Source organism: Zonotrichia leucophrys, chromosome 2, assembly GCF_028769735.1.
Source record: "Zonotrichia leucophrys gambelii isolate GWCS_2022_RI chromosome 2, RI_Zleu_2.0, whole genome shotgun sequence".
Taxonomy (NCBI): Eukaryota; Metazoa; Chordata; class Aves; order Passeriformes; family Passerellidae; genus Zonotrichia; species Zonotrichia leucophrys.
The window spans coordinates 28,554,261-28,574,959 of record NC_088171.1 but is presented as its reverse complement, the minus strand read 5'-3'; the positions used below and the strand labels follow the sequence as shown (position 1 = coordinate 28,574,959).

The 20,699-nt window shown below is 39.1% G+C and overlaps 1 protein-coding gene across 1 annotated transcript in view; it reads left to right on the top strand.

The window, feature by feature from the left end:
- Positions 1 to 1,106: 1,106 nt before the first annotated feature.
- VWDE (von Willebrand factor D and EGF domains) overlaps positions 1,107 to 20,699 on the top strand; it is a 36,887-nt gene continuing 17,294 nt past the window's right edge. The window contains exons 1-12 of the mRNA XM_064703303.1: positions 1,107 to 1,229; positions 6,466 to 6,650; positions 8,566 to 8,797; positions 10,734 to 10,799; positions 11,538 to 11,797; positions 13,195 to 13,284; positions 14,408 to 14,552; positions 15,237 to 15,451; positions 15,752 to 15,825; positions 17,733 to 18,006; positions 18,088 to 18,296; positions 18,748 to 19,730. Of these exons, the coding sequence (XP_064559373.1) occupies positions 1,112 to 1,229; positions 6,466 to 6,650; positions 8,566 to 8,797; positions 10,734 to 10,799; positions 11,538 to 11,797; positions 13,195 to 13,284; positions 14,408 to 14,552; positions 15,237 to 15,451; positions 15,752 to 15,825; positions 17,733 to 18,006; positions 18,088 to 18,296; positions 18,748 to 19,730 (2,851 nt within the window). The 5' untranslated portion in view covers positions 1,107 to 1,111. The remainder of the gene's footprint in view (positions 1,230 to 6,465; positions 6,651 to 8,565; positions 8,798 to 10,733; positions 10,800 to 11,537; positions 11,798 to 13,194; positions 13,285 to 14,407; positions 14,553 to 15,236; positions 15,452 to 15,751; positions 15,826 to 17,732; positions 18,007 to 18,087; positions 18,297 to 18,747; positions 19,731 to 20,699) is intronic.

Genomic DNA, 20,699 nt, shown 5'->3' with positions numbered 1-20,699 from the left:
GTTAAAATTTCCCCAAATTTTTAGGACAAAAGTATCTTCCTTAGACAACTGACAGGAATCCAAGACACCAGATTCAGTTCTCAGGCTGTGCCAGAGATTCCTTTAAAAAACTCACTGCCATCATAGAGCTGAACTGTTTCTTGCAAGGAAGAAGCTCAGAGTATGTGAACAACAGATGACTGAGGTTACCCCAACAATGCTGCTCTGCCTCTGCCTTGACTCCAAGCCCTGATAGCTCTTCCTGCAGGCAAAGCTGTCCTGCAAAGAGCCACCCAGGTCAGTACCCCATGGCAGCAGTCTTTGCTGACCATTGTAGCCTGGCAAATGTTCAGTGGAGGGCAGTAAGGTGTGTTTTAGTGTCAGCAACTTTTATTTTTTAGATTTAGGCATACATATGCTACAGAGATTGTGAAACATTTCTGAATGCAACATTGGTGTGTGCGAAGTAGTTCAACCACTGCAAAGGCCTACAGTGGAAAATACCAGCAGTGCCAAATCTTGAATGCTGAGATTTGTCCTGCTCTTTGTCCTCTTACTGACGTCTCTGAAGAGGAGCAACTCTTAGCAAATCTTGAAGCTTGGGCTCTTGGAACTGTTAAATATTTGCTAAACTCAGTCTGTATTAATGGTAATGAAGATTCAATATAGTAAAGGTTAAAGAAATATAAAACACTCATGGTGGTCCATCAAAGGACCAATTAGCAACTGGGTCTTCTTCAGCATTTTACTGCACATCAGAAAATAAATACAGCTCTGGGTTGGACATTGCTCATGATGCCGATCTGTTTGGGTCTGTTTGGACCTCTTTGGGATACGGACAAGCACCTTCACAAAGCCCCCGACAAGAACCAAGGACTGTTTGGTTCGTTTTCTCGCACAGAGTCCCCATGAGGGAGCCCGGGGCAGGGGATGCCACAGCGGCAGGGCTGAGGCGGCCCCAGAGCCGGGCCGGGGCACGGACACCCCCTCGGCCGGTCTGGGTCGGGCCGGGGGCGGGCCGAGGCCCCCGAGGGAGGGGCTGCGTGGAGGAGCGGGGTAGGCGCGGGGAGCGGCCGCAGGCACCGGGAGTTGCCGGCGGGCCGGGAGCGGAGCGGAGCGGAGTGGCGGGGTCATGCCGGGGGCCGCGCCCGCAGCCCTGCGCCTCTGGCTCGGCGCGGCCGTGCTGGGCTGGCTGGCGGCGGCCGGGGCCCGCCAGAGAGGTGAGGGAGCCCGGGCACAGGGAAGGGCAGGTGAGCGGGCCGGAGGGGCGGGCGCGGGCGGCTCCTGTGGCAGGGACTGCGCCGGGTTCCCCCCGGCCCCGCACCGCCCGGCTCGGGGCTGCGTGCCACAGGTGTCACTGGAACGGGCTGAACCCTGTACCTGCCGCGATAGGAACTGCCCTTGCCACAGCGCACCTGCGGGGAAAGCCTGCCCAGGGGAACTCCAGGAGCCAAGGTGCTGGGTCTCCCACCCTCTCTCCTGTGTTGGAGCGCAGGCAGTGCCTTGGCACATCCTCACCTGGGAGCTCTGCTAAGCCCGTCTCCGGATAGCTTCAAGTTTCGGATAGAAAATCTACATCAAGTGTAGAAACAATAACGTATTGCAATGAGAGCTACTAGAAAACGTTCTATAAACGTGTATGTTACAGTTTCATAAAAGTTATGAGATTATTTGCTACCTTGGCACAGCATTTCGGTGGATGTGAACAGATGTGGCTGAAAAGTGTTTTAACACCAGTTTAATGAGGTTATTTGTAAAGATCTACTAATTTGTGCATGTTGATTCGATTTTCTTCATTGGTCCATGCATAGGAGTCAGCATGTTCCTGTTCCATGGGATGGCAATACTGTCATTGCTACAACATTTTTGCTCATGTTCTTTTATAGGCCACATCAAAGAAAATGCTATTTTTTAGGTAGTTACAGTAATTTTTATGTTCTCCTTTAAAAGTATTACTCTAAAAAGTTGTTCCGGGATAACTTCTTCCAAAATGTGAGCTTTTTTCTATTTTATTCTTTTGGAAGAGTTTAGATCCACAAATACTTTTGTTAAATTCAGTCATAGCTGTAATTTCTGCCTTGGGATTTTGTATGCTGTATCCTTTGCAGTCAGTAGATGCAATAAAAAGCACATTCATGCTCACAGTGGGCACTTACTAAAGACCCTGTTAGTTTATCAGGGGTCATTTGCCAGACCTCAGCCTTTGGGCAGCAGGACTTATACGCTTAAAAGCTATTTGTACCTGAGGGACTGAATTGCCAGTGCTGCCACTCTGTCCTTGCCTGTCTGTACTTGGCTGTGGCTCTTTTTCCCTTCTCTACTCCAGTTGGTACCCAGCAGTCCTCTGTTCCTTACTGTTCCATTGGGTTGGAAACATTCTGGACAGGTGGAAAATCATTGACCCCTCTTTGCACATGGATGGAATAGAGATGGGAATGGGAAGTTGAAAAGCCCTTCCTTTGTGGAACTCATTTTCCACCCCAGTGCCTCAGAGATAGCCATCAGGAGCCACTTCAGATCTCTTTGTGGCAAATGAGCTCCTGTGTTGACTTCAGGAACCTCTTTGACTTTTGGTTAAGGTGTTCAGAGGTATTATGTGGCTCAGGCTACAGCAGCCATGGTAGAAACCTCAACATATTTGCAGAGATTGCATCTGTATCTCTCCCAAAAGGCTCGTCCTCTAGCACATGTGTTTTAAGGTGTTGCAGTTTAGGTTCACATTTCTCAGTATCCATCAGGACCAAGGAAGTCTGGGATGGATCAAAGCAAAGCTCACTGCTCTAATCCTGAAGACAGTCACGAAAAAGCAAATATGGAATCAAATTCTTCCTGATGTGCAGAGAGACAAACTGAAGAAAGGTAGAGAGCCATGAGCAGTATATATATAAGGTGTTTGTGGAAAGAAGCACAGAATGTGATAAAATAAACTCAAATGCTAGGGAATTATCTGCATGCTTTCCCAGGATGGTCTGCTTTTTTTCAGCAGACAGTGTAGTCTGGACAATGTAGTCTGTAGTAACTGGACCACCAAACAGAATGGGAGAGTTACAACTTTCTAGAAACAAGTCTTTCCTAATAACCTATTGATAACCTTTTGTGTGTATGTCCTCTAGTGTAAGTGAAAACACAGTATACAGTCTACAAAGGAGACTGGATGTCATGGTCTCATTTCTCAAGTACTCATTGGTATATTTTATAATTGAACTTTCACTATTCTGTAGCAAATATTTAAAATGAAACTTATTAAATCACTAATACATTTAAAGGTCCATAAAAGAACTAAAAATAATATTACCATGTATATGGAAAGGTTTTTGTCAAGAACCGTCATGAGTAAATGCTAAATTTTGTTAAAAGTTACATGAGTTTTCTGGTTTGTGCCAGAACACGTTAGGATTTTTTGTGATGAAGTCAAGCCACGCCAGTAGCACAGAAATCTTCCCCTAATTTAATGTTCCTCACATCCTGGGCAGAGCTGGTGGGTAATCCTGCCCTGTAGGTAACCTTCCTTAGCACTTCAAAGCTATCAGAACCTGTTTTCAGATCCTTATAATATTGTCAGATTTGAATCATCAGGAAGCCTACAAGAAAAATGGAGAAACATTGTTTACAAGGGTGTGTAGTGACAGGGCAAGTGGTGGTGATTTCAAACTGAAAGAGACTAGCTTTATATTAGATATTAGAGAGACATTCTTTGCTGTGAGGGTGGTGAGGCACTGGAACAGGTTGCCCAGAGAAGCTGTGGCTGCCCCATCCATGGAAATGTTCAGGGTCAGCTTGAACGGAGCTCTGAGCAACCTGGTCCAGTGAAAGGTGTCCCTGCTTGTGTCATGGAAGTTGGAACTATATGATCTTTAAAGTCCCTCTAAGCACAAACTGCTCTATGAGTGTATAAAATTGCTGGGTGTTAGACAGAGGCAAAGCTTTTCTGGAGCATTTCAGCAAAGTCACTATTCATCATTCTGAGAATAATATTTGAAATAATCTTATATCAAAATCTGTTTTTATTTAAGGCATCCTGAATAAGGAAATCATTATTTCAGTGGAAAATGTAGTCAACTCCCTCTTAAATGCTTCTGGTTGGAGCAGATCTGTTCTGCAGGGGTAATGTTTTTGCAGAGAACATGACATTAATTTTTGTGTGTCTGTCCATAAACATGATAATTTATTTGTTTTTGCTATTGCTGAAGTTAGACAGCACTTCAGTTCCACTCAGGTGTGCAGAAAAGTTGTTTTTATTTGTGTTATTGATGATGACAGTTATTTTTAGTTGTTTTTCAGAATGAAAAATAAAAAAGAAAAAAAAAATCAACCAGTGTTAACACAACATAAGATTTCCAAACAATAACTATGAAAATATTAGCATACTTCTAGAAAGGATAAAAGGATACACTGGATTCATAAAGAGCTGGATGGCCTTTTAAAGTGATATGCATAATAATAAGAAACTTATAATTTGATCTTTAGTAGGATTTATAACCCTATTACAAGTGACTACAGTCAGCTGTTTTAAAGATCTATCAAATGATGATCTAATTAAACTGTGGAGGAAAAGAAAATAAAGACTTGTCTCATGTCTAGCCTGATATATTAATGGAGAAGGTAACAGATATTAATTGTTTCAGGAGTGATTCAGTTACAGGAAAGAAAACTAATGAGGGTGCTGTATGAAAGGGAGAATTCCAGTGAAAAATAGAGAACAGGAAGAAACTTTCATCATGGTTCGTAAACTGCTTGTGCTGTAGCTTGCTTGGAAAACATTTCAATAACACACATGACTGACCTGTGATTCTTCAAGGGCTTTTCTCTAAATTCCAGTGAAGGGTAAGTTCCCTGTAAGGTCAAATTGTGTGGACATGAATAGCCCACAGGCTACTACAAGAAACTCAGAAGCACAGTGGTGGCACAGTCAATCACTCTGACTTCCAGCTGCCCTTAGAGGATAGAAGATAAAGCTATTGTTACCTGCCTGGGTAGCCTAAAGCTGCATCAGATTAAATCTTTAGTCTTTGAAAGACTGTAGGATTCTCATACTGTGCCTGTGCTGAGAGAGATAAAGTGTATTCCTTCACTAGGGCATCTTCTCCATTTAAAGGTGGAGAATTACCTGATTTTGAAACTGTTTTATAATTGTGGTTATCTAGAACAACATGAAAAATGTGGAAGATACTAAACTATTTTATATTAATAGACTAAAATGTTTCTAATCAGTAACACAATTATACCATGCAAAGTATACAACAAATACAGACACACCTGGGACCAAAAGCTGGAGATCAGAGCATTCATATTCAAAATGTAACATTTGACAGCTTTGCTTACAGCTGCATCTTTAAATTTAATGCATAATGAAGGCAAAAATTAAGCTTCACTGTATCAGTCAGTATAACTCAAATTTCTGTTCACAGTTAGCATCAATTGGTATTCATTTTAAAAGCAAGTTAAATAGATAGGTATACTTTTATTGTCACTTATATATAAATGTTCTCTTACTTTACTTTTCAATTCTTTCACTTTCCAAGCAGATTCCTGCACAAGAATGAGTATTCAGTATGTTGTATGTAAATGTGCCATTAGCCAGAACTTTTGTTGTCACTGTTTTCGACAGAAGTCAACTCACATGCTGGATCAGACTCAGAAATTCTGACATTCTGCTTTATTTCTAAATGAGTTTATGTTAAAAAAAAAACAAAAAACAAAAACAAAACAAAAAAAACCAAAACCAAACAAACCAACCAAATAAAAACAACTGTGATAAAGACCGCTTCAGATTCTGATCCTTCATTTTATCTATGAGAAAATTTGAGAGATTTTTCAAGGCCACAAGGTCACTTAGGTGTCAAAAAATATGTTTGGCAGTTGTGTTTCGTTATTATAATTTAGTATGTCATTAATGCAAATTTAGTTAAAATGTCTAATCAAGTATCTACCCATTTTAACACACACTTTTGCTATGTTCTGCATGTATACATGCAAACTGCATGCAACTATCCAGCTATCTCTCATGCATTTGAGGGAATTGTTAATTTCATGCAGAGGAGTTCTGTAAAATGGTAATCTATTATGAAAAGACTTTTGGATAAACCTTACTCCTACTGAGGTAAGTTTTGTATTCTCATATATCTGACACTTCATTTGTATTCAGATTTCATAAATATAAGTAAAACTGGAAAATAAGAATCCAGGTAGAATGTACAAACATATTCCTTCCCACTGGTTTTGCATCTAGGGTAAATGCCTATGTGGTTATTGCTGCGTTTATTGTCCACTAAAAGAAGCAAAGTTATGACATAATGAATTCTGTTAAATTTCAAGAGTGCTAACATGCAAAGTTGTTGTTACTAGAACTTCAATATCTTCTTTCATAAATTTAGTTTTGCATAATATTGCAACATATCCTTGTTTTCCTTTAAAAATGCTTAACATCTTTTCTAAAATACTTGTCAGGTGTTCTATCTTGATACTCTAAATGCTCTTGCTCCACAGTTCTGGAATGCTCTCCTGGTGGACATCAGATCCTGCAGAGCCCTTACCGAAGTGTGCATTTTGATTCATCCCACCTCCAGCAGTCAGCTATTCAGGATTTAATCTGTGACCATTCCCTGACTCCAGGATGGTATCGCTTCATGATTTTTGATAAGCCTGCTGAGATGCCAACCAAGTGTGTGGAGGTATTGTTACAAATAGTTTCAGTCTGAGAAATAGATATTTTGTGAAGAATTTTTCAGTAGGATAGGTATAAAACAGAGTATGATTATGGGGACTGATGTGGAGCAATACAAAGTTCCTATCTTCTCTAAATACTTGATTATATTAAAATGTGTTAACTGGAAAATTAAGTCTTAAGTCTTGAAAATTTTACACTGAATAGGCAATAGCAGAGGATAATAAGTCAAATCCCTTTTTAGAGCACTCAAAAACTGTAATTTCCACTCAGTGTCAAAGAAATTTTCTCAGTAGCAGCATAGCAGGGCAATCATGTTGTAAATGGAACTGTGTGATGGTCAGTGTGTCAGGAAAGCCCTGTGAGAGCAGTATAAAGGCTTGCAGCCACATGACCCCAGTAATTGTGGAGCTTTTAAAGTCATCATGTCACAGAAAAAAGATTACTCCTAAAGCGACTTGAACTAACAGAGCTAATTGAATATTAGTTGCCTTGTCATCTGCAAGCCTCCAAAGACTCAAGAGTTGCTTGAAATATTTAATACTTCAGATGACTAGTTCTTTATTTCAGAGCTTATTTGTAGCTTTATTTTGGAGCTTTGTTATATTCTAAGGAGATACATCTTTTTAGTTTCCCCTTTTTAAGACATTTATTTCCTCAAAGAACCTAAAAATGTCATTAGGATATTGTAGCCTTGATTTTTCTACTGAATTGAAATTTCCTTGTCACAGTCTCTTAAAATTAAGTGCTTTTAAATGAATACAAAACAGTTCAAACATACATGGATCAGCTGCCCACATCTCTTAAAAGAAATCCTAGAGGTTAGTTGAGCCTTCAGTTGATGGCAAAGGGCAGATAAAACTTTAACACTTTTAGTTGATCCTCAGTGTACTCCTGCTCTGCACTGCATTTGCTGTGCTCTGATAGCATCCCACAGTCACTTACTGTAGGGTGATGGTGCAAAGTAGCTCACTAAGCCATGACACAGCTGTGAGCTTTTCTGAGCAAAGCACTCAGATGTGGCTTCCTGTTGAGTTCTTCACACACTAAATTATAGCCTGTCTTTAGAAACAAGCACAAATTCAGTCACACACACTCGTGCACACTACTCACACTCATGCACACTACTCACATTCACACACCCTTGCACACTCACTCACACTCTTGCATGCTCACACTCATGCACATGCTTGCACAATACTCACACTCACACCCTTGCACACTCACACCCTTGGACATGCTTGCACAATACTCACATCCCCTTGCACACTCACACCCTTGCACACTCACACCCTTCACACTCATGCACTTCCTTGCACACTCACACCCTTGCACAATACTCACTCTTGCATTCACACTTGTGCACACTCTTGCACACTACTCACATACACACTCTTGCACACTCACACTCTTGCACAATACTCACACTCACACCCTTGCACACTCACACCCTTGGACATGCTTGCACAATACTCACATCCCCTTGCACACTCACACCCTTGCACACTCACACCCTTCACACTCATGCACTTCCTTGCACACTCACACCCTTGCACAATACTCACTCTTGCATTCACACTTGTGCACACTCTTGCACACTACTCGCATACACACTCTTGCACACTCACACTCTTGCACAATACTCACACTCACGCTCTTGCACACTACTTGCACACACGCTCTTGCACACTCACACCCTTGCACAATACTCACACTCACTCACACTCTTGCACACTCACTCACAAATTCACTTAAGTCTCTTTTGTGTGTATTTGTATTCTGCCTTGAGGAGGAAAGTCAGCAATCCCTCTGTTATACTGGCTGAACTTTGCTGAAAGCTCATGCGAGTAATTAATTACAAATGTACCTCTAATTAAGGCACAGCATTAACCATTTCCTGATGTTTTTCTCTGGTGTTGAAGATGAATCACTGTGGGACTCAGGCCCCTGTCTGGCTGTCTCTGAGGGAGTCAGAATCCATGCCTGGACCTGGTGAGATGAAGCAGTTAACAGCCTGTGCTACATGGCAGTTTTTCTTCAGCACTTCCAAAGACTGCTGCCTGTTCCGAATCCCCGTCATGGTCAGGAACTGCGGGGATTTCTTTGTTTACTTTCTGCAGCCCACCCAAGGGTGCATGGGGTATTGTGCAGAAGGTGAGAAAATGCATGCTCTAACTCAGCTAAGTGTGTGTGTTTATGAGTAGCTGTTTTTCTGATTTATATCTGTCTGCTATTTGGTGGAGTGGAAATGTCAGGAAATAGTTATGCTAAAATTTCTTGCAATCCTTGCTTTTAATATTGATATGATAGGAGAAATGATCTGAAATGGTGAAGTGGATTCACTTCACCCCTCTTCAACTTACAATGTAGCATTTGACTAATTTTCAAAGACCAGAAACTTAGGAATTGAAATTTTCCATATAATGAGCTGAGGTTATAAGACACATCTAGAAGTCAAAATTCAGTGTACCAAAATTCAGTGTAGTTCATGGCACTCACACTGTTCAAATAGCCATTAGTGAACATGCATAGAATTTTGTATCAGAATAAATTTTGTCTTAAGAACTTGAGCAAACTGTGTTTATATCAATTATTATTTAGCACTGTTAAGAGTATTTTTCTTGTTGTAATTCTTATCATCTTTCTGGAGTGTATACATGTTGTTGCTAGAAGAAAATCAACATAGAAATCCTCTACTGATACATATTTTATTAGTTCTGTGAGAACTTTGCAATGTCTCCTACTGTCTTGGATGCTTGTGCTGCAAAAGTATGTTTGTGTTGGCAGCTCAAAACTTCAGCATTTCATTATTCATGACAGATTTTTCAGATAAGCAAGCCGGGGTTAAATCCTTAGAGTTATAAATACTGTGAAACAGTGACAAATTTGTGTAGTAGGAAATTGTTATTAGCTCATAGAACACACCATTATGAAAATACTAGCAGGATTTTCATGCATCATATGCTGTATTGCTTGGAGTCATGTTCTCTGTTACTGACTACTTTCAAAAGCTTAGTAGCAAATCTATCAGTGGGCTTTCTAGTGCCTTGTTGGCCCATCATTATACCTTTAGATCCAAATTTTAAGACATTCTCCGAGGGTTCAGCAAGCATGTGCCTGAAGCAGTGAAGAGCTCTTGCACACTAGGGCTTGCATTTACTTTGGATCCTGGCACTTGATGAGGAAAGAAAATATACAAAACCACAGCTAGACAGCAAACTAGCAAATTTTTACTATCTCAAAACAAAGCAGGCAAAAAGCATAACTCTGATTTGCCTCTACTGAACACTGTAAATCTGAAACACATTTTGAGTTTAAATGCACGTATTTAAGATGACGTTGTCATGTGAAGTACATTGTACTGTTGAACTGCTTTTTGTATCTAGGTTACCATGTGGCCAGTGTTTTTTCTTTAACACTTGACAGCTCTAAATACCTGATGCAAATTTTCTATCTGTCCTCTACGTGCTAAGGAATTCAAATGTTATACCACTGAAGTGTGGAACAGCAAAGTCTGCTCTTTAGTCTTTTTGGTTAATGGGATTTCCAGTGTTGCTGCTGCCCTTCTCATGTAGTTTGGGTAGAATGACTAACTAGCATTTTCATGTTTAAGTCAAGTTCTACTTATTTTTCTGTAGCATTCAAAATACAAAACAATAGCAATGCACAAGCAATTTTTCTTAGGCTTCTGTAGGGAAGGTGATTTTTTTTCAAAGCTGGTCTGCACTGAATTTTGCTGTCCAGGGTTACAGTTAAAGAATAAGTGTTCAGATGTGAATTTGGAGAGACAAAATATATATTTAAGAGAATAGCATAATTCCTTCTTATTCACTAGCAGCATGTGTAAGCATTGGCTGAGCGCATGAGCAGTAAATGTTGTAGAGGTGGTAGAATGTTCTGTACCCTTCCTCATAGATTTCCAGCAGAAGACATTGTGCTCACTGCTGTCGTAGCTGTTAATGGATCAGATTACAAGATTGCTTCTATTCTGAATTTTTGCACTTCAGTTAGTGTTTTGTGACATTTGGTCTATAAGAGCACTGCTGTTCATATTCTGTATGTGAATATACAATGTAAAAACACTGTATAGTTGTTTCAGATGCAAGGCCAAAGACCTGTGATCCCGAGGGAATGGAAATTGAAGGCGTCTGTAACAGTGAGTATTTTGTTTTGATTTTCCAGATTTTCTGTGCATCTGTGACCCAATAATGTCAGCACTTAGTGATATTCTGACTTGAATAAAAACATGTTCATGTTATCAACAGTATTGCTTGGTTTGTGGCAGAATGAGCAGTTTGGAGGTAATTTCAGACAAACTTGGATTACAAAAATTCTTTCTCAGAATATTTTGAATAGGTGTCAAAATGTAACTGTAATGATGCTGAATGATTCTTCAGGAGTAAAATATAAGAGGAATCTATGAGTTATGTTGTTACTTTTTCTGTTTCTTTCTAAATAGCCTTTTTCTTTTTCCTTTTTTCTTTTTCTTTTCCCCACTTTCTTCATAAATAGTGAAATTATTCTTCTTGTTGTAAGGCACATTCCCTTGCATGTTGCTCTCTCCTGCCTGGTAAAATAATTAATTGCATTTTCTTCTCTTGTTTATGTTTTTGGTTTAGATTTATTTGGATTGAGTTTTTTTCCCTCTTTAGCACCTTCCTGTTGTCTAGAATGTAATCAAAAGCTCATAGAGAGTTTTCTCTCAATTTAATAATTATTAGCAGGAAGATACATATTTTTCTTTGATTCTCTTAAGAAATTATGTAGCATTTCCACATATAAAAAAGGTAAATATTACTAGTGTATTATTTGGCAAAAAATATGTCAATGCCATTGTATCCAATACTGATATTGTGCAGAATAAAAAGCACAGACCACACTTCTGTTTCACCAGGTAACCTGGCTCCTACATCATCTCCAGCTGTGCCACCACCACTTCCATCTGTTCCTGAAGTTGTAGCAGAGATGATCGAAGGCAGCATCTACCTAAGGTGTACCTTTGGCATTCCTTTTGCTAACAGCTCTGTTGGATTCATTGTCACCTGGTCAAGACTTTCTCCTGAAGGTGTGAAAGAAGAACTTACACATGAAACAGCGGTTCATACCTTCTCACTTCTAGAACTTGATGGGATAAATGTCAGACTTGGAGACAGAGTATGTTAAAACATTATTATTATTATTTCTTTGTGTATTTGTAAATATGGCTCAGTAGACCCTAACAGTTTCTAGAGAGGGGTCCAGCACCTTCCTGTATAATTTTTCTTGGCAGCAGCCTACTGCCTCTACTTACTCATACCAGCTGCCTATATGGATATGTAAATATCTCAGAAATGTAACTACCACTGCCTCTGAGATTTTGAGACTAATTGTCTCAATGCGGTGCAGTGTCCCTCCAGGAAGATTTTTTTATTCAAATAATGTAAATTAAGAAGATTTTTGGATACAGCTGCATCTCAGTGAGAGGCTGTAAGAGCCAGAGGTTGTGGAAAGCTGTGTTGTTGATTCATTAGATGTATATTTTTCTCTGGACGTGGGTTTGTGTCTAGGATTTCTGTTTTAATCTATGCCGTCAAAAGCAGTGTGATGCCTTACCTTCCGTTGTACCAGAATGAAGACTTAGGGTCTCATGGTAACTTTGAGAAGCCTAAGCATTGGAAAATCAATACATCTTTCACCTATATATACCAAAATAGAGGTTAATTTTTCCTGGAGAAAATAAAACAAAAAACAAAACATGGTTGGCATGCATATGTATGTTCAAGGCAAAGCCAGGCTGCCTGGATGGCTTATAGACAGAAATAGCAATTTTTATTCCCTGAAAATCATTTGGAGACGTTGTGAAGACTTGCCTGACAGTGTTGGCTTGGTGACAGTCAAAAGGAAAGGCACCATCATAAGCTATCTCCTGCTGCTATGAATCACTTTTTTTTTCAGGATCAGAAATACTGCATATATGGTCAACACATCTCAAAATGGATACAGCAAAATAAAAACAAATGCCAAAACAAACACCAAACCAAAGCAAAATTACAGTGTCTTGTAGCATGAAACTGGTTTAGTGGAGGGAAGTCAAACTGAATTCCTCATCCTGAAGAAGATTATCCAGGTCTATAACATCAGGAAAAATATAATCTAAGATCTGATGGTCACTAAATAAAATTAAAAAGCAAAAGCTATGAAATACAAAAAAAAGTAGTGAATAACTTGTAAACAAGTGTAAAATACATTTTCATAGATGTCATTAGTTGTAGAAATGCTCCGGAAAAGATTTTTAAGGTATTCATTGAATATGATTTGTGTGCAGCCATTAGTTGAATATATCTCTGCACCACTGGTAGAATATGCCAGGAAAAGGTCCTAGGATGCTCAGTCTGTTTCTGCTTCTTTTCTTTAGGAGTATTTACCTTTTACCAGTGGCAACTGGTACCTTGTGGTGCAACCAGAAGACTGGCCATGATGAATCATTGAACTGACCATGATGGCAAAGTTTTGTCTTCATGTGACCACTTCATACCAAAAATATATTATTTTATTCTGCTTTTACCCTACAGGTCTACTGTAGCAGCTCTTCTTTTTTCATGGAGAAGCCAGATATACAAAGTTCTTCAGTTGAGAGCAAGGAATTTTTTGCTGGAATTGAGGTAACTTTGTAAAAACATGATGTGGTAGGAATTTTTGAGTATTGCTACAGCAGTCAGTCTTCTGACTAGAAAACACTTAAAATGTATAAACTGTGAATTAATTGAGCCTGTTGTCAGCTGAGGTGGACTTAAATTTGTCCAAAAGCAAGAGTCACAGTGGTTTTTGTGCTCCCAGGTACTCAAGGTGCAGGAAGGCTGAGTTGGCACCTTGCACACACCGTGCAAACCACACACAGGTTTCCAGCACTGGAGCCAACTGGTGCTGTGCTCATAAAGTCTGGGGGCACAGCCTGAGCCAGCCTGGTCTGGGCTTGGAGAGGGGTAGCTGGGAGGTGGGCTGTGCTGTACTGCCTGGTCAGAGGCCAAGCACCAAACTAGTTTTAGTTCCTGCTGTGGATAGAGCTATAGGGGCCTGTTTGCTGGCCAAGAATGGGATCCCAGTCCTGGCAGGACAGACTGCATGTCAATAATTACATATTGGGTATAGTCCTACTGACTTAGCCTGAGCCTGTTCCTGTGGGATCAGGGCCCAGATTTCTCTCAGTTCTGCAGTGTACCCTGCAAGGAGGCAATGTGCTCTCTCTGTTTCCCTGTGAGACTGCGTTCAGGACCCCACCCACCCTACCTCGCTGAGGCCCCTGTTACTATCTCTAATTGAGTTTCTGATTAGAGATTTTCAGAGATCCATATTGCAAGCTTGCAGAGAGGAATCCTAGGAGAAATATGGTGCTTCCAAATTCTTTTGGAATTGTCACCTCTAGGTAGCTTCCCACTTCCTACCTCCCACACTAGGTAGCTTCCCACTGCCTTCCACTCACCCACTCACTGTCCACTTTGACACTACACACAGCTGTTCTAATCTTAGATTCCAAGTGTTACTTATTTTTGTGGTGAAGATGTGGTTTGCTAACTCCCTGCTTTCTAGCTAACCCTTTTTCTTGCCTTTTCCTTATCCTTGTCCCTTTACTCACCTCTTCAAGACTGTGGCTGCTGTGTCTGCATCTTCTCCTCATTATGCTGCTGCTCCTCAGCCCATGTAAATAAGCACTCCTAGCTGATTAGGAAGCAGTGCTGCAGTTTACTCACAAAGATTGCATTTTAAGCACAATTTCTTCTGTGCTAGATACATCCAGAAACATACAATATATCAGAAGATGGGAAGGAATACAGACTGACGATAGAAAGTAGCATTCCTATTCCTTGTCCTGAATTTAGCCAGCTAAAAAGTGACTGCAAAATCTCATTAACATTATACAGTGTTGATGAAGGTAAGTATTACCCTGATTTTGTTACATTTTGTATATTTATTTTTGTATATTTTTTTATAAATACTGTGCTGGTTTCCTTCTTCAGAGAAGTGGTTACACTGTAAAATACTTTCTAAAATGTTGAAGTATTCAGAGTCTGATGCTGCTGCAAAATATGAAAAAAATACTTGTTGAAGTTTGCAGGTGTTCTGGTAGACATTGATATCAGAGCTACATTCTTTAACTTGAATATAATACTGTAATACTTATAAAGTTTATAATTCAGGTAATTTTGTGTATGTGTTGCATTGCAAGTATTATATATGCAGTCATGAAGTCATCATTTTTTACTCTTATAGACATTTTCTGTAATATTTTCTCAAGCACAAATCCTGTGAACCAGGAGCCTTGCCTATGCAGACAACCTTTTTTTTTTTTTTCATATTATCAAGCCTATCATGATTTCCATTTGCCTGTCAAACTGGGGAATGCAAAAACATTTTCTCGGGTGTGTATATGAAGAGGTAGATAGGAGGTTTTTTGCATGACCAAACCAAATCCAAGAAAAATGCATAATTATTTTAATTTATGAAAGTGTGTGTAAATAAGTTAGTATCTACATTAGTTAGTATCTCCATATGTAGTATGGAGAATGTGACTTACTTAGAGAAGGAACTCACTAATGATATATTTTCTTTAAAACAGGTAAAGAGCAGTTAGGTCTAAACTTGGCTCTTTCTTCTTGTCATGTGGATCTTCTCCAGAAATCCTGCAATGATGGAATCTGTAGTCAAGCTGTAATTTATTTCAGTGCTGTGACAGACTTCATGCAGGATGGAGACAGGATTACCAGAATTGCAGTCAAACCTGTATCCAGTGAGAATTTCCTGTGGAATGGCTATGTTCCAGAAAGCACACAGGTTGAAAATCCTTGTGTTAAGATCTGTAAACTGTCCAGAAGTGTGGCTGGTGTTAGTGAAGCTTTTATTTCAGTTGTGACTTGCTGAGTCACACCAAAATTTTTAAGTGCTTTGTTTTTCCTTGAAATTCTGTGTTCTCATTTGAATATTTTGTCATACATTTTAATATTGAAGTAACTACTAAGATTGATTAAAAATATAATATACTTATTGGAATGTAAACTACTATCACAAATAATGTAGCTAAGTGCATTTATTTCCTAACCTAACATGTTTTATTTTTTTTCCTTTGTTTTGAAGATTACAGTTAAGGATCTACCCACTGCCTACTGTTACTCATTTACTGACCCTCATGTAATTACTTTTGATGGAAGGTAATTACTGGCTTGCTGTCGTTAATTTCAAGTGTGTTGGGAGTATTTTTGGGTGGGTTTTGGAGAGTGTGTTCTGTTTCTTTAATTATCTCTATATTTATTCTAAATCTGTGCTGGTGATACAAGTAAGCTGTAGTTTCCTGCAATTGCACTGAGTGGTTGACAATTTTTTTTTTGACAATAAGGATTAATGTGCTTCAGTTGGTAAAATCTTGCCAGTCATGATGAGATTTGTAATATTTCCATTTCTAAAGGCAAGTCTTGGGGTTGTGGCAAGTGAATGAAGCAAATGGATAAGAGGAGTGGTAACTGTAGAGTCTGTTGACTGCAAAAAATGGAAATGTTCATACATTAAATATGAACCGTGATAAAATGATTGAGTAAAGAAAACTTCTAATGCAAAAATGTTTCCCTATTTCTGTGTGTCAGTATCAGAATCCTTGTAAGGATCAAATTACTAGAAGCTGTCTGCTGTCTGTGTAGCATTTTGCTGCATTTATTAGTGGCATTGAAAGCAACTTATTGACTGCTGTCACTTGCACATCACTGGCCAAAAAGGATTTTGAAATGAAAACAGCTTTTGTAGCCACAGCTGATTTTGGTGTGCTTCTTTGCTATGAGATATTTCTGATTCACAAAGGATGCCTGAACTAACATGGGCTCCACACCTGGGAGTTTTATGTTCTTTGTTCAGCAGAAGCGCATTTCAGAAGCAGCAGGGTGAGAAAGGCGAGGATATGCTGCCTCCAAAAAAGGATGTTCAACCCACACATGATAACAGAAGGGAAAATAAAAGTTGTTTTTCAAAAAAAGAACTTTGACTACTACTACTAGTAAAGTCAATGGGCTTATCCTAATCTTGCAGTTTCTCCTTCAGTAGAAGTTTTAGGGATGTCTTAACTGGGCATTGTAACAATGGATGCATTGTGATCAAGCTTTCTCATGAAGCAGTGTTTTACTGCAATGTGATCTGTCTGTAAGCATGATGCTGCAGAGAAGGAACTTTCTTTTTGAAGGATAAATTATGTTGCTACTTTATTTTACACACTGAGGAAACAAATTACCTACTGAATTATGGACAATCCAATGCAGTCCCAGTAGTGCAGCCATCTGCAGTTTGTCTGCTGCTCCATTATACACAGAGCAGATTGACAGGCTACAATCAACTGTCAAATGCCATTTATAGCCAAGAGGCTATTAAACTTACAGCAAAAGTTTGGAGGTTTTCTTTCTCTTTTTTTTTTCTATTTTTACTGCTGAATCATTAATTTGGCTATTTTAACTTTGCTTCAGGGGACAGATGGCTAACCCTAAGGAAAAAAAGCAAGTTGCTATTTATGGTTTTCATCTTAAATGATCATTGGGAATAAGCACTCCCCATTTCCATCTTAATAAAGCAGACCTTCTTAAAATGATGTGACTTTCTAAATCATTTTGTCAAGGGTACTTGTGCAGTTTTCAGCAGCTGCCCCCACATGCACACTGCTATGCATCTTATTGCTCTTGCTGCATAGGTGTACCATTGTAGACACACAAAGCTTGAGAAATGCCCTCCATATACACTGTTAGAATCAAAAAATAGCAGTAGCTTCAGTAGCTTCATGCTTCTGTTTCCATTCACAGCCATTGTCTACGTATATTCCACTCATGATCCTTCTTTTCTGCTGTAAAAATAAGATTTTTTTTTCAATTTAGAGCTGCTCAGAGGAAGATATGATGGCATTTGCTCAGGATAAAGATGTGTTTTGCTCTGTGAGCTGAAGTGTTTTTTCTGATTTGGGAAAAGGAGTTTCAGTATCAATGTTCACCAAATGATAGAAATCTGCTTGAAAATAGAGTTGTTGACATGTAGTGATACTGTTATTTCACAACCAAAGCGATATCATGTGCTATTCTTTTGATTCCAGAGTCTATGACAATTTTAAAACAGGAACATTTGTTCTCTATAAGAGTACATCTCGAGATTTTGAAGTTCATGTTCGCCAGTGGGACTGTGGAAGTCTTCACTACCCAGCGTCCTGCAACTGTGGCTTTGTTGCTAAGGAAGGAAGTGATATAATTGCATTTGACATGTGCAGTGGTCAGCTCCATGAATCACAGCCACACTTATCTGTAATAAACAGAGACACAACAGGAAGCAATGTCAGAATCACTGAATCCTACCTAGGAAGAAAAGTTACAGTAAGTGGTAAATAATTGCTTACAGAATAGGTAAAATGAAAAAGCAAGTTTCTCATGAGGCTATCTTCAATCTCATTTTAGGTTTTGTTTTCTTCTGGAGCTTTTGTTCGTGCTGATGTGAGTGAATGGGGGATGAGCCTAACGCTTAGGGCACCCAGTTCAGATTACAGACATACAGTGGGACTCTGTGGCACCTTTGATGGAAATGCAGAGAATGACTATCACACTGCAAGTGGCATAGAAATCCCAAACCATGCTAATATTCCTTTTTCTTTTATTAAGGAATGGAGGTAAAAAAATGCTTCTGTGGATGAATCAAATGCCACCATTTTTGGTTCTCCCTTTCCTTCACACTCTTAAAAACTTGTCAAAATAAAATAAAAATGCGTTTGATATTAGATATGTTTTTGATATTAGAATGTCATGATTACATTCTATAATTAATTTAAGAGAAAATTTTAACTGAATTGCGAAGTAAGTATTTAAGCACTATGATGTAAGATTAGTTTGATTAGGTTTGGAACAAAGCACCAAGGTGTACAGTAAATATCCACTCATTTCAATTCTTTTGTAAGTTACTCTTGAGGTTTTGTGTTTTAACTGGTGTTTAAATATAACTGTGTGATGCAGACTTATGCTGTAGAAGTATGAAACAACAAAGAACAAAAAAAAGTTCATACTTTAGTAACACAAAGAAAATAGTTAAGATTATACAGTTTCACCTTTTCCTTTCCTCACTAGGATTTTACCAGGGGAGAGCTTGTTTGACAAGACACCTGCTTTGCTAACATCTTCTAGAAAAATGTTCTTCTGTGACTGTACACTTGAAGATGCTGGATTACACCAACCAGCAAACAATCTGGAGACAGTTACTCAGTCAGAACCTCTGGCTTGTAAAGAAAGTGAAAATAGTAGATTTCTTTCTTTGATACCAGGACTGGATGTCACTGCTGAGTATCTTGGTCCTGCTGATCTTGTCAGGGGCTTAAAGAAACGTTCATCTGCACATGAAATGGATTCATCTATGCTTCTGCAGAGGCAGAATAATCAAACCAAACTTCACAAAGCATCACTATTAAACTCACTTCCTACTACCACCTCAGAGGGAAATACTGGTACAGAAAGAGAGGGAAGTTCAAGCTTAGACATTAGGAGAAATTCTCACTATTACAGCAGTCATTTTCACAAAACTCAATCTGCTACAAGTAGAGGGAAACGCCAGAATTATTATGAATACCATCCAGTATTTGTCTTCCAAAGTCTCAGCCAAACAGATTTAGAGGGATATAGTTATTTTTTCCCAGAGGACCATGCCACTGACACAGACGAAAAGCTCCTTCCTTCTTGGCCCACCCCTTCAGGCCTTACTGAATCTAGTGCTCTGTTCCTGTGCCAGCAGGCAATAGCTAATTCCAGCATAGCAAGGTCCTGTGGTGCCCTCCTTGGCCGCCGGACAGGGGATGCCGTCGATATGTGCCTTCAAGATCTGCTGCTGAAAGATGACCTCAGCTGGGCAGAAGCTTCCTTAGCTCTGCTGGAGAATGAATGTGAGAAAAGAATTTTAGAAGAAATAAATTACAGCCCAGAGGAACTTGAAGAGTCAGTAGAGAGCCTGCTTACTGCTCTGAAGTGTCCCAGTCTCTGCAGTGGTAATGGAGAATGTACAGAATGGGGCTGTGCATGTTTTCAGGGCTACAGCTCATATGACTGCAGCATACTGTCTGGTAAGTGGGGGGAAATCACATTTACTTCAATAATGTTCTCAGTGTTTGTGCAAAGTGTATTTTTTGTTTTGCACCCTTTCTCCCCTGCTTTTGTACATGGGCAAGAGTTCTCAATTGTTTAGTTACAGTTTACTACAGCTGTAATTATTTTGCATTCAACCTTCTTGTTTCCAAGGCCAAAACATAAGCTTAGTTTCTAATAGGTCAGATTAAAACAGTCACTTTGCCATGCATTGCATAGCCCCAAGAGACTGTCAATGTTTCCACATGCTGTCTCCTTCAGGGAAAATATGCCACATTCATCACTCCCTTAGTTTTTTATAGTTTATGTGATAGCTTATTAAATCTCAGTGGGATGTTTTTGTCTTCGGTGATGTTACATCTCTGTAAGCTGTTAGATGGGATGGGAGCAGAAGAAAAAAGAGCTGTAACAAATAGTGCTGGGCAGGGTTTGTTTCATTTTCAGTAGGTAAGATATTCACTAAAAATTCAGTTGAACAATTACACTGGAAAAATATGAACAGTACTACTGAAGTCAGAACTCCATAAAACCTGTAAATATTTTGATTTGCAATCATGTTTTTGTTTTAATGACTTACTTAAGAACAAATAGAGAAAGAGAGAATAGAATAATAAGAAATATTTGACTTCAAGAGGAATAAGATGGTTTTGCCTCATAAAAACTGCTTTTGAGTGTTCTGATCTGTCATTTTATATCCTGAAATAATTTCCTTTTCTTTTTTTTGTAGTTTTTAGTTTTTAATAAAAAATAATCCCTATATAAATTATTGCATAAATGCCTCCTTTCCAGTTCCTATTTCTAAGGCCTTAGTTTCATTTCAGTTTTATTCTGGAAGTCTGATGTAAAGAGCCATAGTTGAGAAATCAAAACATGTATTCACATGCATTTGTTACCAGTTGAAATTTCTCTGCTTCCTAATACTGAGATTCCAAGAGAAGACAGAAACC